This window comes from Magallana gigas, chromosome 4 (assembly GCF_963853765.1).
Source record: "Magallana gigas chromosome 4, xbMagGiga1.1, whole genome shotgun sequence".
Classification (NCBI taxonomy): domain Eukaryota; kingdom Metazoa; phylum Mollusca; class Bivalvia; order Ostreida; family Ostreidae; genus Magallana; species Magallana gigas.
This window is the reverse complement of record NC_088856.1, coordinates 6,184,562-6,199,538: the sequence shown is the minus strand read 5'-3', so window position 1 is coordinate 6,199,538 and position 14,977 is coordinate 6,184,562. Positions and strand designations below refer to the sequence as shown.

General features: G+C 34.5%; 2 protein-coding genes across 2 annotated transcripts; both read left to right on the top strand.

Annotated features, from left to right (window-relative positions):
• The first annotated feature begins 4,112 nt into the window (after positions 1–4,112).
• On the top strand, positions 4,113–8,744 carry LOC105319266 (uncharacterized). The gene is made up of 5 exons (XM_011416727.4): positions 4,113–4,260; positions 6,153–7,245; positions 7,370–7,587; positions 7,853–7,936; positions 8,109–8,744. Exons 2-5 carry the CDS (start codon positions 6,255–6,257, stop codon positions 8,433–8,435), a joined length of 1,620 nt encoding a protein of 539 aa, XP_011415029.3. The 5' UTR covers positions 4,113–4,260; positions 6,153–6,254; the 3' UTR covers positions 8,436–8,744.
• Positions 8,745–10,252: 1,508 nt separating this feature from the next.
• LOC105319265 (elongation factor Tu) lies at positions 10,253–12,177 on the top strand. Its single transcript, XM_011416726.4, has 2 exons — positions 10,253–10,744; positions 11,033–12,177. The coding sequence occupies exons 1-2, from the start codon at positions 10,291–10,293 to the stop codon at positions 12,022–12,024; spliced, it is 1,446 nt and encodes a 481-aa protein (XP_011415028.3). The 5' UTR covers positions 10,253–10,290; the 3' UTR covers positions 12,025–12,177.
• Positions 12,178–14,977: the final 2,800 nt, after the last annotated feature.

Genomic DNA, 14,977 nt, shown 5'->3' with positions numbered 1-14,977 from the left:
ACAAGGGAAATAAAAATGGAGACAGAGACTCACCTTGCATCAAGCCCTACTGACAAATGATTTTCATATCTTACACATGATTTTATGTTGGCATACACAGACTTTATCATCTTTAACATCTAACAACCAGTACCAGTTCTTGCTGATATATTTAAAGAACATTAAATCTCTATCTATTTTGTCAAAAGTCCTTTAATAATGTACAAAACAGCAAAATAATTTTTCCATTTTGTAATACTTCGACTGATTAACCAATGTAAATTAAAAATGGCATCTGTTGTACTAATCCAGCCTTACAAATTGAGCGTCTGAAATTACATTGCACAGTATGTCAAACACCAATTACATAACCTTCATGCATTCAATAGAGATGTAAATATCAACTTACAAATGTGATACCTCTGTAATTATTACAGTCCTTTAAATCTTTCTTTTTAACTTGAGTTATGACTAATACCTTTTTACCATTTTTTTTTTCAGGAAAGATTGCAGAAGAAAAAAAAACCCATGTTGAATAAGCCAACTAAATATGTATAAGGAAAGATGCCCGTCGAACGCGATGAAATATTCAATTAAAAAATAATCCATCCCTGGAGACTTGTCCTTTTCCAAACGCTGTTTAATGACACGGGTTATCTCCTCTGAATTTAATTAATATTTCAAATTTCTACGAAACGGACAACTGTATAAACACGGAGCAGGTGTTGTTATCCGAGGAAGACATCTCTCTAAAGCGGTGGTAGAAATCTAACATATCTTGTCCGTGTACACGTGTTTCTTTTTGTTGACCAAAAAAAAAGTGGTAGAATTCTTTTGGAGTTTTCTTTTTTTAGATACCCCATATACATGATTTCCTTGGTATCGGGGGTACTTACGCATAAGTTTTCTTTTTGTTGATAACATTTTGCTTTTTTTTATTTATTTATCTCGTTCATCCTTGCATACATGTAACATTAATAGTAGATAACGTTAACTTTCTTACTACATTTATCAAATATCTACGTACTGATGTAATTTATTACTGTATTAAGTACAAACTGAGACGTATTTGCAATAATATTGTATTTGTTGTTTAACATGTAGGGAGAGGGTGAATTAAGTTTTTATAACTTTTGCCAAATCCCAGTGCAATATATATAATGCAATAAAATATGTTCAAATCAAGTTTTCTTTTAAAAATTTTATACTTTCGTTTTGCGGTAACCAGTAAATTTCTATGAAAATAAGTTCGAGGGCTATTTTACAATTTTAAATACCGTAATAACTTTTCGAAGGTGTACACATCAAACCATGCATGGTTTGTTATCCACAAAAACTGTTTTATAACGTTTACATTGATTACAATTAAGTACTAGTACTAGTATATATATTACTTACAACAAATTCCTAGCTACAATGGTGGTAAAATACATTGTCAAGTACTAGTACTTGTGTAAATATTGTTAACGTTGTCTTATAAGTAAGTAAGTAATTTATCTTATATATCAATTGAATGCACTAAATGATTTTACAGTATCATACAACGATTTATCCCACCTTGTTTTAATATAACATTGGCGGATCCAGAGGGGGGGTTCCGGGGGTCGGAACCCCCCCTTTCTCTGGGACATATGAATTTTTTTGAAAACGTTTAATGCCTATTTAAAGACAATTTTTCCCATTTATAATAGAAATACTGTAATTATCTCAAATAAATGCTTTTAAAATTGCTTATTTAAATAATTTCGTATTACGTCCCATAATTTTTTTCTTATATAAAAAAAAACCCTATCGATTTTTTATCGAAATAAAGTACATTGTACTCCCCTTTAGCATCCGGTGTTTACTACACTGAGTAAACATGTGGAAAATTAAAGAAAAAATACATAAAATTAAGCAGTATCATAGATTTATAATAACATTTACAATGTATCTTCTACTCTATTTCTTTTTTTTTTTAAATCGAATTTAGTTCGTACAGTTTTGAACTGACAAGCCATCGAGTAAAACGACTTAACGGTTCAAATACGAGTACACGCATTCGTTTTACTTTAAAAAGCCGCTTTCAAATGTATTGTTTAGTTAATTAACCTAAATAATTATAATAGATGAGTTTTACTTCGTTTCATACGAAAAATACAAAGAAAACTACATGACCCGCTTATGCGGGTTATGCTATTTTTCTGGAATGCTAGCTACCTTCATACCCACTTTTAAACACAAAAGAAAGCCTTTTTTGTTTTGTTTCCAAGAATAGGAAATTCTGTTACAAACATACCTTGTAAAGGGTTTATATGTAAACCATTATGAAAATGCACAACTTTTCAAACTTTTCTTTTTTAAAATGCTCGCGTCTGTACCAGTCCGGATGATGTATCGCACCCATTACAGAGGTCACATCAAGTTCCCTGGGACGACAATTGCTTTTACCATTGTATTACACACGTACCATATTTTCAGCAGATAAATTATCCCCATTCTTTTGTCATATCATGTCATTTAGACCTTTATTTAAGAAGGCAATCAATAGAAATCAAAATCGATAAATAGTTCAGAATTTAAAAACATCAAAGACATAAAAAACATTACCAAAATATCCATTTATTAATAGTTTGTCATAATTAGTCTGAGTTGTGTTTTGTTTCTTAGTGTTTCTTTTCTATCAAGCAAAGACGCACTGAATTTATCATTGCTGGAAAGTTGGGTTTCTTAAGGCTAGATATAATGCAAATATTCCTTACCTAAACCAAAAAGGCAAAACACTCAATAATGCAGTGCACTCTAATGTTGATATAGATGTGAAATAGATAGTGATGAGATAAATGTTTATTAAATACAGTTGTATACGCACGGAAAACGTTCAAAAAGTCCTTGTTTATTGACAAATGATGAATTTTGCACATATTGATTTTCATCAAATGGAACCCCCCCTTTTCCAAATTGCTGGATCCGCCTCTGTATAAAGCGTTTTTGCATGACTTATCTGAACAACAGGTATAAAGGAGCTTAGGAGCATGTTCAGACCATTCATTAAAATCGTCAACATGAAGATAAACAATAACATGAAAGCAATTCTCTGCAACTATCGCAAAATCATTTACACGAGCACCAATATCATTTTTAAAAATATACCTCGCTTGTCGCCAACTGTCGACCATTACATAACCGTGTACAAATTGAACGCTACATGTACGTACAAGGCTAAAAAAGTTTTTATCTCTCTAGAAAGATATTTACAACTGTATCGTGTGACTGTCTTATAAACAGTACAATATTTGAACTACACGTTCATATGTTCGGGGCAGATTATATAAAAGCATTGAAAATCCATGTCACGCAGGATTTCTAGAACACTTCAACTTTATTTTACCCCAGTGCATGTACAGATATAACGTTCACAATTCAAAAAGGCTTAGATAAGTACTTTGTACATCAAAATTCTTAGCCTTGTTTGAGTCTAAAGTGGGGAGGGGGCAGATCAAGTGTTCCACAAATTCTCTGGTTTTCTTTTTTTCTCGCCTGTTAGTAAAATTTTATTTTATATTATATATTGTCAATGTACTTTACATGTACATGTACCATACCATTATTTCAATATTGTTATTAAGTATATGTAATAACTCATGCCATAAGATGTATGTCTTGTGCAAATAAAGAATAATAATCCATGTGTTGAAATATTCGTACTTGAAGTTGTAAAGATTAACAATTTGTAGAATTAGTACTATTGTAGAGTATGACGACCTAAGAAGAGAACATTATATAAATGCAATAATTTGTACACAAAAATTGTACATGTGCTTAAAATTTTAAATAAAAAAAATATATGAACATAAATATAATATTAATTATATGATCTTTCGTTTAAAAAAAACCTTGTCAGAATCTACAAACTTTTATTTTCAGAATGTTTAATTGGTCTTATTCATTTAATTACAATAACTCATTAAGAGTTTGTCAAATCTAATCGAACACCCTCCGTTACAACGACACGAGTTACTACACAAACAATGCAGAACAATTACCGTAACCAGTTGTTTGACAAAAGTTTTTAGAAATCGATCAAGGTTTTAGTGAACTTTCCTTGAGAACTAATCAGCGAGAATCTCTGGAGCGTGTCACCTTTGAAAAGACCGAATTGACTCGTGAGTGGCACGCGACCCCGATAATGGGTATAAAACTACCCGACTCATGCGCACTGCCTGATTCTTCAATAAAGGGTTATCAGTAACTATCACTCATTGGAATCTCAACGGTGCAGAAGTTTAAAATTCTTCTCAGGTGAGTTTTTGATTTATCTTTTATAAGTTTTACATTAAAATCCAGGTACCGTGATGATGAATGAAAATCACTTTAAATAACACAATGCTAGTTTAATTATTAAGATTGATTTTGTAAAAAAAAAAAAAAAAAAAAAAAAAAAAAAAAAAAAAAGTTTACAATTAGTTTTGAGAGAAATAGATATATATAAGCTTATGTAGATGCAATGTATGTTCATCTTTGATGTATCCCTCTGATTTACACTCGTCCTTTACAAACTTTGCGTATATACAGTTGTGTTAACTTGCTTTTCGCACGCCAAGTTTAAACTGTTAAAAGGATAAGCTACGTCGATGCACGTGTAACGTTGAGTTAAATTTAAACATATTTTATTGAGTAATCAAATGGATTAGGTAACAGGCAAAGCCTATATAAACCCTCTCCAAAATACAAAGTCAAGAAGTGGTGTTATAAAATAATCATGAATATATAGTATAATTTACGTGTAACGTTGATCTCTATTCTGGGATCTCTATTCTAGGATCTCTATTCTGGTCACGCAAGGTGGAAAAAGATTTTTAAAATGACGTAATTTCCTATTAATTTCCGTCAACCTAAACTATACATGGAATGAATAAACATTTATATATTTGAGAGAAAAAACTTATTTCTTTACTTAAATTTATATTACCCAATTTTATATTTAAAAAAAAAATTGACAGCGACACAGGATATCATGAGATTGATTAGATAGGTTTCTTTTATAGACTGTATATTATATGAATTGACAGTTATCAGTTATACATCATTATTTAGATGGGAGTCTTACATTAAGTTGTGAGAATTTTTCAAACCTTTCTGTTACATGTATACAATGTATCGTATTTTTATTCTAAATCATAAAACACGTACTTGCATTAATTATTTGAAGAGGGTTTATATACGACACGCCAAATTCACAAAAATTAGATGAACATAGTTTCACAGTCGATAAACGGTTGTAAGTTATAGATTACGAACGGAAAACTATAGTTAACGCCGTTAATCTATATTTCACATCTGTAAACCATAGTTAACGCGATCATCTATGTTCCAAGAGTTGATTTGATTTGAACATATTTTTATTGCATAAACATATACAACTTACGAAGTTCTTACCAAGTATAACAATTTACAACTGTATAGTAGTTTAGAATGGAAGGTACATAAAATTGGATATTACTAAAATAGTTAAGTTATTGAAAAACGTAGTACATGTATTTAAACAGTTCTGTTTGAATTTGGTCTAGGCAATAAGATTGGAATTACGAGAATCTGCCACAATCTCTGATAAATCTTTGAACAGCTAAAATAATATGCTGTTTAAATTTCAATAATTAACACTGAAAACAACCATTTGCGATTGCAAAACATAGTTTATCTGATAAATATAGTTTCAATATTGTGAAACCATGATTAATAACTCTTAACCATAGTTAGCGAATGTAAATTATAGTTTACAGATGTGAATTTATATTTATCAGCAAAATCTATCGTTAACGTTAACGTTATTTGCAGACAGATTTGTTTAAATCTTTGTTAACTATACATGTAGTTTATAACCGTTAAATATACTTTTACAGATGAAAACTCTAGTTAACAGATCGTTAACTATAGTTTGCGGTTCGTAAACTATAGTTACCAGTCGTTAAAACCTAATTTATCAAATGTGAAACTATGTTCAGCTCATTTTTGTTAATTTGGCGTGCCATATTTAGGTCTTGCATGTTACCCAATCCATTGAAGTATCAATGAAATATGGAACAATAAATAATAAATTATTCTAAAAAGAAATAAGAGATGATAGATAGCATAAAATGAACAGAATGGCAAATGCACCAACAAAATTATATCATACCTAATTTTATTTTCAGAAATATACATTTTACTAGTGGCGATTTAATGCAAGACCGGAAGAAATAGCTGTACACTGTATTGTGGTGTGCTTTTCTGAATCCGTGCAATAAGGATTGACAATGTTAGCCACCGAAGACAAGACAATATCTGACATTTCGAACACACCTGTAAATATGACGTCACAACTTACCTTGGATCATATAGACAGTTTTCGCCAAGCATTGACGGCGGGACCCCGTCCAGTTGTCCCCGCAGTGACAGAAATGAACAATAACAATTCAGTGGTGGTTACACAGAAAGACTCGCCTCAGCTCCACGGAAGTTATCTTCCCCTGCCCCAAGGGGTCTCAGGCAACGGGGACTTTGTATATAGTGCTCATCAACCTTACAAATATACTCCATCGAACAATAATACACGTGCTTCGCACCACGAGAGCAGAATATGCAATGTTCAAAAACCAGACAATGGTCATGTGTTGAACAACCAAATGGACTCAATCGAGCACGTGTCAAATGCTCATTCTCATTCTGTGAATAACTTAAGCGGGACTATTGTGCCAATCTTCTACCGTGATACGAGTGCAAGCGAAGAAGAATCATCAGGAAATAAAACCTCAAACAGAGAACAACAATGCCTTTTATCTGACCTGGAACAACCTTGCAAGAAAAGGCGAATTTCGGATCCCCGGGAAGCAACCCAAAATCAAAGGACTGAAATGATTCAAAACCAGCCCGCATCAGTGGTACACAGTGAACAAAAAGACAAGACAGACGTTTCTGTATACCCATATCCGTCATTAGGGAGTGAGAATTTAGAAAATTCAGAAAAATTCCGGAAAACACCTGACCCATCTCCAAACCAGGCTCAATTCTACAATAACTATCCATATTATCTACCTTTTTACCACCCCCCTCATCACAGCTTGCCGACTCCGGACTCCCAACAGGTGCCCCAGGTAAACGGGACGACCTTCTTGACACCCAGCCGCCTGCAGAGTCCAATCATGTCGACTTACCAGACACCAAAGGTCAGGGCGAAGCAGACGTGTCAGAGACGGCTGTCCTCACCCACCGACTCTGAGAGGTCATGTGACAGGTCATGTGATGAAGGTAGAAATTTAAAATTTGTGATATTTATATTTCACATTTCCTGGAATTTTTTGTTATCAGCGTAAATTAAAGTAAGCATATGCATACATGTACTAACACCAAATATTGCGTCGACATCTCTCAGATTCAGAAATTGACGTCATCAGCGATGCCAGAGACACGAGTATCACGGTTGAAAGTAAAGACAGTGACGTTTCTATGACGTCATTGAAGTCTTCTAAGTCGACATCCCCTTCCGACAATAGCAGCACCGGATCACCCTCCACAATTAGCCCGGAAGACGGTTGTCGCAAAAAGACCAGGACTAATTACACACCCGTGCAGGTGCAGACTCTAGAGAAGGTGAGTCAGTATAGAAATATTTGTATTCTAATTCTCATTTAAAAAGTGTACAAAGATTTGTTCTTATATGCAATTCGCTGTTAAAACTTCATGTAAAATTTTGTAACATTTAAAGACATTTAAAGATTATAATACATTAATTTTCTATCAAAAACAGAAAGTTATAGTATATGTATAGATAGAATGTTTTTTTTTTTAATAATTTAGAATGGATTCTAACACAAAATGAACACATTCGTTAAAATCTTCTCTTGTTACTCATTAGGTATTTCACGAAAATCCATACCCAGACGCTGAGAAAATGGAACAGCTCTCAAAAGAACTCGACATTCCGGAAAATAAGTTGAAGGTAATTCACAATGTAGTCACTGCCCTCTTTGTGAGCACAATACATTATTATAAAGAATCAAGTAACGTAAAGTTGAAATAAGACCATAAAAACAAGACGTCGTACAGAAATAAGGACGTGTATTTTGATTTTATGGTCAGGGTGTTTGATTGGTATTCTTTCTTTACTTTAGGTCTGGTTCCAAAACAAGCGCGCCCGCTGGCGCCGGAGGATGAACGACAACGCCCACCAGGTTCCCCGCTACATGGGCTTCTCCCCGATGATGTCGCCCATGTCAAACTTTGGGTTCATGGGCCACATGATGCCCCCGCCTATGTCCCCCGCACAGGTGGTTCCTGGCCATTTTGTCCGTCCTGGTCCACCCACTTCACCATCGACTACGTCACAGAGTCCGAAACAGAACTCACAAGTGACCCCACCCCACCAAACACGGGGTCACTTTCCCCAGTACATGCCAGTTTACCCCTATGGAATGTTTTCACCGTATTACTACAGCTGATCATGAATTTTAAGCGAGTGCTTTAGTTTTTAATCTTATGAACACGTTTTCTGTCCCGCCATTTTGTCAATAAAATAGTTAAGTCGCCTGTTCTTCGTCACTGAATTCTTATTATGTGTAAATATGTAGATATGTACAAACTCCTGCGATATTCTAAAAGAGCTTTTGCTTTGTATATTTTATTATATCATTATTTTTTTTACATCTTATATATTATATCTGATATCGTCGCATGAATGAAAAAATTGTATATTTTACACTGAATTGTAAATAAAATTGTATACTGTATTAAATATCAACAAAAACTTACTACTTTTCAGCATCTTGTCTGTATAATTAACATTATGCTCGCTTGATTATTTAATTTACTGGTGCTTTACCCCTGCACTCTTGTTTCGCACAACACAAAAATACCTTGATGTGTGTGCGAAGTACAAAGGGACCATCTTTGATTAAAAGAACTGTTTTAACAGATACATGTATGCCATAAAGCTATATATGGATTGTGAACAGTTTTTACTGTATAAAAGTGCATGGGAAGTAGTAAAGATATATATCACAACGATACTGGGTTGATATACAAATTCTTAATGGAGCAAGTTGATTTTTTTTTATTGCAACCGCTCTTTATAGTTTGCAGTTTACTTTTGTTTATGTTCTATAATTGATATTAATTACAATTTCATTTCGATTTATTTCAAAAATGTGATTGGCGGGTACTTCTTTCGAGGTGATTCGTGAGGAATTTTTTTTTTATCCTTCAATCTGAAATTCATTTATGACGTTTGTCATATTCATCAATATTTTTTTATCGCCTAAATTGAAATTTCATGCAAATATTGGTTTAGAAAACATTTATATCATGAAATGCAATAATCAAGAGTTTTGCAACTAGAACAATACTTGAAGCATTGTAAGCAAGCACGAAAACGGGATTTGATTTGAACATATTTTATTGTGTAATTACACAAGAGGATTGGAACAACTTCTTACAACTTACATGCTCCTTTCCTAATGATTATACATACAATACATGTATACACAATTATCATTTTTATATTACATGTTACTTATAGTTATTAACTTTATAATAGTAATATTCATAAATATGCATTTACAAAGTATTTGCAAATATATTATAAATAGTGTTGATATACAGTTTAAATTTGCATAAACAAGAAAAATTAGCTATTAAATCCTCCAGACTCTTTAATAAAGTTTTGAAAAAATAAAGCAGTTTGTATTATAAGACAAATTGTCACTACCCCAAAGATTATTAAGATTGTTTCTTCAAGCCTATTAAAAGGTAGTTCAAATAGATTGTTTCTAGCATTCACATAATTCTTGCATACAACGAAAAAATGATAAACATCCTCCTTTTGACCACAAATACAATTAGGTGATTCAATCTGAATGTTTCTTTTGTATAGATCATAATTCAAAATACAACTGTGTCTCAATTTGGTGTGCAAAATATTAATAGTGCGGTTACCGAATGAAAAATATTTCGGACGTTGAGGAATACTTTCAGTAATATTTTTCTTGAATATTTTAAGAGACGTTTCTTCCCTAGCTTCTAAACTGAGAGAAACGGGAAAATAATATTTGACCAAACTTGTGACCACGCCCCCCCCCCCCCTAAACACCATTATCAAAATAAACAATTTAAGGCTTGAAAATACAATCTGTGTTATCATTTAAAGAAAATTATGTCGTATTTCAAGAAAATACGATAAGTTTAAAAAAAGGTGGAGTTAAATTTGTTCATTTACCGTGTCGGCGTTATGCGTGTTACCCATTTTACCGAATTCTTTTTAAAAACGTTTTTGTGACCAAGACGAAAAACGCACATTTTATGCAATCAACAGCCATGATGTCCACAATGTTGCCCCTATCCACGGCTCTACGCCAATTCTCGTCGAGACAGGTTACTTTGAACAACTCTTTCCTCACAAAAGTATGTGCATCACACGTTAAATCGTTTTCGACGTCCCATCATCGCAATGCTGGACCCCCGACCAAGGCCGGTGGGAAGACAGTGTACGTCCGTGACAAACCTGTGATGAACATTGGGACAATCGGACATGTTGACCACGGGAAGACCACATTGACAGCTGCAATTACCAAGATTTTGTCCGAGTCCAATCAGGCTCAAGCGAGGAGTTACGAGGAAATTGACTCGAGCCCAGAAGAAAAGAAAAGAGGGATTACAATAAACTCGACCCTCGTGACCTACGAGACAGAGAATAGAAAATATGGTCATATTGACTGCCCCGGACACAAGGACTACATCAAAAACATGATCACAGGTAATTTTAAGAATTTTATCTTGTCAGTATAATGTAAATTGATAGTTAGTTGTTTATATAACAGAAAAACGAAGAAGGCATGGAACCACCCGAATTTGCTCGGAGACGGGGAATATCGATCCCGTATTAAATTCTAAAATTTGCAAAATGTATCTTTGGGTTTTATGACCACTTAAAAGAAAAATAGAGCTTTTGTTAAACAGAGTTGTTGTTTTATTTTGTATTTTAGCGCCTACAATTACAATTATGTTTCGAAAACTCCAAAATAATCTGTTATTTTCCTACCAGGTACTGCTCAGATGGATGGGTGCATACTAGTGGTTGCTGCAACAGATGGTGCGATGCCACAAACAAGAGAGCACATCCTTCTTGCTAAGCAGATTGGGGTTGAGAGAATGGTGGTTTTCATCAATAAAGCTGATGCTTCCGATGAAGAAATGTTGGAACTTGTGGAGATGGAAGTGAGAGAACTTTTAGCCCAGTATGGCTTTGATGCAGACAATACTCCATTCATAAAAGGCTCTGCCTTGTGTGCCCTTGAAGGCAAAAACCCAGAGCTTGGAAAAGAGAGAATAAAAGAACTCTTGGAGCAGTGTGATTTTTATCTGCCAGTTCCAACAAGAGATCTTGACAAGCCCTTCTTTTTACCTGTGGAACATGTGATGTCAATAACGGGAAGAGGAACAGTAGTCACTGGAAAGCTGCAAACTGGAGTGATCAAGAAAGGCGAAGAAAGTGAAGTTATCGGATTCAACAAAATGTTCAAAGCCCAAATTATTGGAGTTGAAATGTATCGACAAATTCTTGAGCAAGCCCAGGCCGGGGACCAGGTGGGATGTTTGATCAAAGGTGGGAAAAAGGATGATCTTAAAAGAGGCGTGTTTGTGGTGAAACCTGGCACCTACCCCTTGAACAATCATGCCGAAGCTAAGGTGTTCTTTGTCTCAGAAAAAGAAGGTGGTCGATCAAAAGCTTTCATGAAGAAATTCTATGCCAATGTGTTCAGCTACACTTGGAACATGAACACTTACTTTGAACTGGTCGACAAAGACATGGTGATGCCAGGCGAGGATGCGAAAGTGAACCTTAAGATGCAGAAGAAGATGGGTTTGAAGGAGGGGCAGAGGTTCACCATCCGTGGAGGGGGTAATGATGGGAGCGTAACTGTGGGATACGGTGTGGTCACAAAGATAATGGATGAGGTCAACTTTGACGACATGCAGGCAGAGCTTATATCAGCTAAAAAAGCTAAGAAGAAGCTTGAAAAAGCCAACAGCTAAATGTCTAAATATTAAACTTTAATCTTGGACTTCTTACTATGTATTTTAGAAGAGACGAACATGACCTTTGGTCCGCATTTTTTGTACATTGTGTAGATGTGACTGATTGTATGATTGCCATTTTGTCTATATAAAATTCATCCATGAATTCAGTGCTAGACTCAAAGTCTTGATTTTTTATACTGAAAATAATGCTGTTAAGGTACATGTAGTTTACATTAAATTACCATTGGAATTTAAATCATGAAGATAAAGAGAATAACTTAGGGGTGGATATTAAGAAAAAAGAAAATGAATGAAAATATGTGAAGATCTGCTGACTGTCTAAATACTCTTCTAACTGGGTGTCCAAGTAACGCAGTGGACAATGCACTTCCTTCTCATCGCTGTGACCCAAGTTCAGTCCCCGTGATGGACAGTGGTTGTATGTAAAATTTCTGTGGGCACTCTGGTTTCCTTCCACATCAATGACCCCATCTCGCTAACATCTGTACCAACATAAGATATTAATATAAGTTGTCGAACATGTTTATCAGTTGTTGTAAAATGAGTAATGCTCATTTTTTCTTCTAATTTTCTAAAAATTTAGGTTGTAAGTTATTAGTGGAATAAATAAAGCTTTATAAACTTGTTACTGGCTATAAACCCGAGACCTCCTGTTTCTAACCCTTACAGCTTGGGGAGATGTCATAATACCAACGTGCCATTAGTGGCATTAGAGTTGGAAGAGTCTGGAATTCATTGTTGGACTGGGTATGTTAGTGTAACAGCACTAGACTAGTGATGTATGGCCCCTGGTTAGATTCCCTGTCCAGCCACATTTTCTGCATTTATTTGTACATTAGTTTACATTAGGAATACTTTGAAACGCTGATTTTGTCTACTCCATTATGCATAACGTAGTTTAAAAAATCCCCTAAAAGCATGAGTTACATATTATGTACATAATAATTCTGCATTCTGTGACCAAGTAAGTTCATTATTACAAAGCCTTTGTTTGAACAGCGGATAAATAGAGAGAATATATTAAGATAACAGGTAAATGTGTGTTGCTAAACTAGTCTCCCCTGGGTTTAGGATTGATAAGACAATTTTCACAGAGAGATACCGGTAATTCTTGATACACACACAGAGAATTTGCTATAAACAAATAAAAACCTTCCTTGTAACATTAAGGAGGCTGGGTGGTCAACAAATTAACAATCCAATCTATCTTCATTTTTAGCTCAATTGAGCTTTTTTGATCAAAATTTGTCTGTTGTCTGTCGTCGTTGGCATTGGCGGCGTTGTCGTTGTTGTAAACTTTTCACATTTTAATCTTCTCCAGAACCACTGCACAGATTTCATCCAAACTTGGCACAAAGCATCACTGGGTGAAGGGGATTGAAGTTTGTTCAAATGAAGGACCACACCCTCTTTAAAGGGGAGATAATTTAGAATTATTGAAAATTTGTTGGTATTTTTCAAAAATCTTCCTCTCAAAAACTATTCGGCCAGAAAAGCTGTAACTTGTATGGAAGCATCCTCAGGTAGTGTAGATTTAAGTTTGTTCAAATCATGGTCCCTGGGGGTAGGGTGGGGCCTCAATGGGAGATGGATTTTTACATAAGAATGTATAGAGAAAATCCTTAAAATTCTTCTTCTTAAAAACTATTAGACAAGGAAAGCTTAAACTTTTGTGGAATCATCCTCAGATAGTGTTGATTCAAGTTTGTTTAAATCATGGTCCCCAGGAGTAGGGCGGGGCCACAATGGGGGATGAATTTTTTCATAAGAATATATAGAGAACATCTTGTAAAATCTTCTTCTCACAAACTATTAGGCAAGAAAGCTCAATTTGGAGGGAAGTATCCTCAGTTTAGATTCAAGTTTTTTTAAAATCATGGTCCCTGTGGGTTGGGCGGGGCCACAATGGGGGATGCATTTTTACATAGGACTATATAGAGAAAATCTTTAAAAATATTCTGGGAAAGTTTTTAGTCCAAAAAGCAGTAACTTGTGTGAAAGCATGGGTTGTGCAGATTAAAATTTGATAAAACTATGATTTCCTAGAAAAAAGTGGGGCCTTAAAGTGGGGGGGGGGGGGTTATATAGGAATAGAGAGAAATCTTCTTACAGCTACAACAACAAAAGGGGCTTGATATTTACCATAAGATATGTGGATAGAAATTTACCATAAAAATATGTGGATAGAAATCGGCAGATTTTTTTAAATTTTTCGAGCAAGATCTACTGTACTTTGTTGTCAAGATATTTTGATTTGGATACTGTAATGCTAATTTGATCAGAGTTAAGACAGTTGTTGCTCAGGTGAGCGATGTGGCCCATGGGCCTCTTGTTAGATATGACATGCTATTAAATATTATTTAGAAAAGATAAAATCATACATTCTAGCTTTAAAAAGAACATTTGTGTATAACAACAGTCTTGGCCTATAGGGCCGGTATTGGTTTCTGTATTTACAAAATCATATAAATTTCCCTTCCACGTCTTGAATTTAGGCCATACCCAGTAAACTTTTTTTTATAGTTTACATTCTATAATACGATAAATATTCTTTATATGCGTTCATATATTAGCAACTATCAAAAGTCTCTGACCCACCCCATTTTTAAATCTACATGTATAAACCTTCGTCCTGCATTTTTTGCAAAGAACGAACTGTATCTACTTGCAGTACTTCTCCCACAATTGTATTATCTCCTATAGATGTTCTGGAAATGCAAACGCAACAGTGTTTGGCCGGTGTAACGAAGAATATTGACCCGGGTTGAAAATTGACCCGGGGGTCATTTTTCAACGTTGAATATTGATCCGGCGGGTCATTTTTCAACGTTGAAAATTGAGACCAAAATCGTGAAATTTATACCCGGGGTCATTTTTCAACGGTATGAGAAAGATTTTTCTAAACTCTGATGACATCGACACGTTGAAAATTGATCCTGTTGAGAAT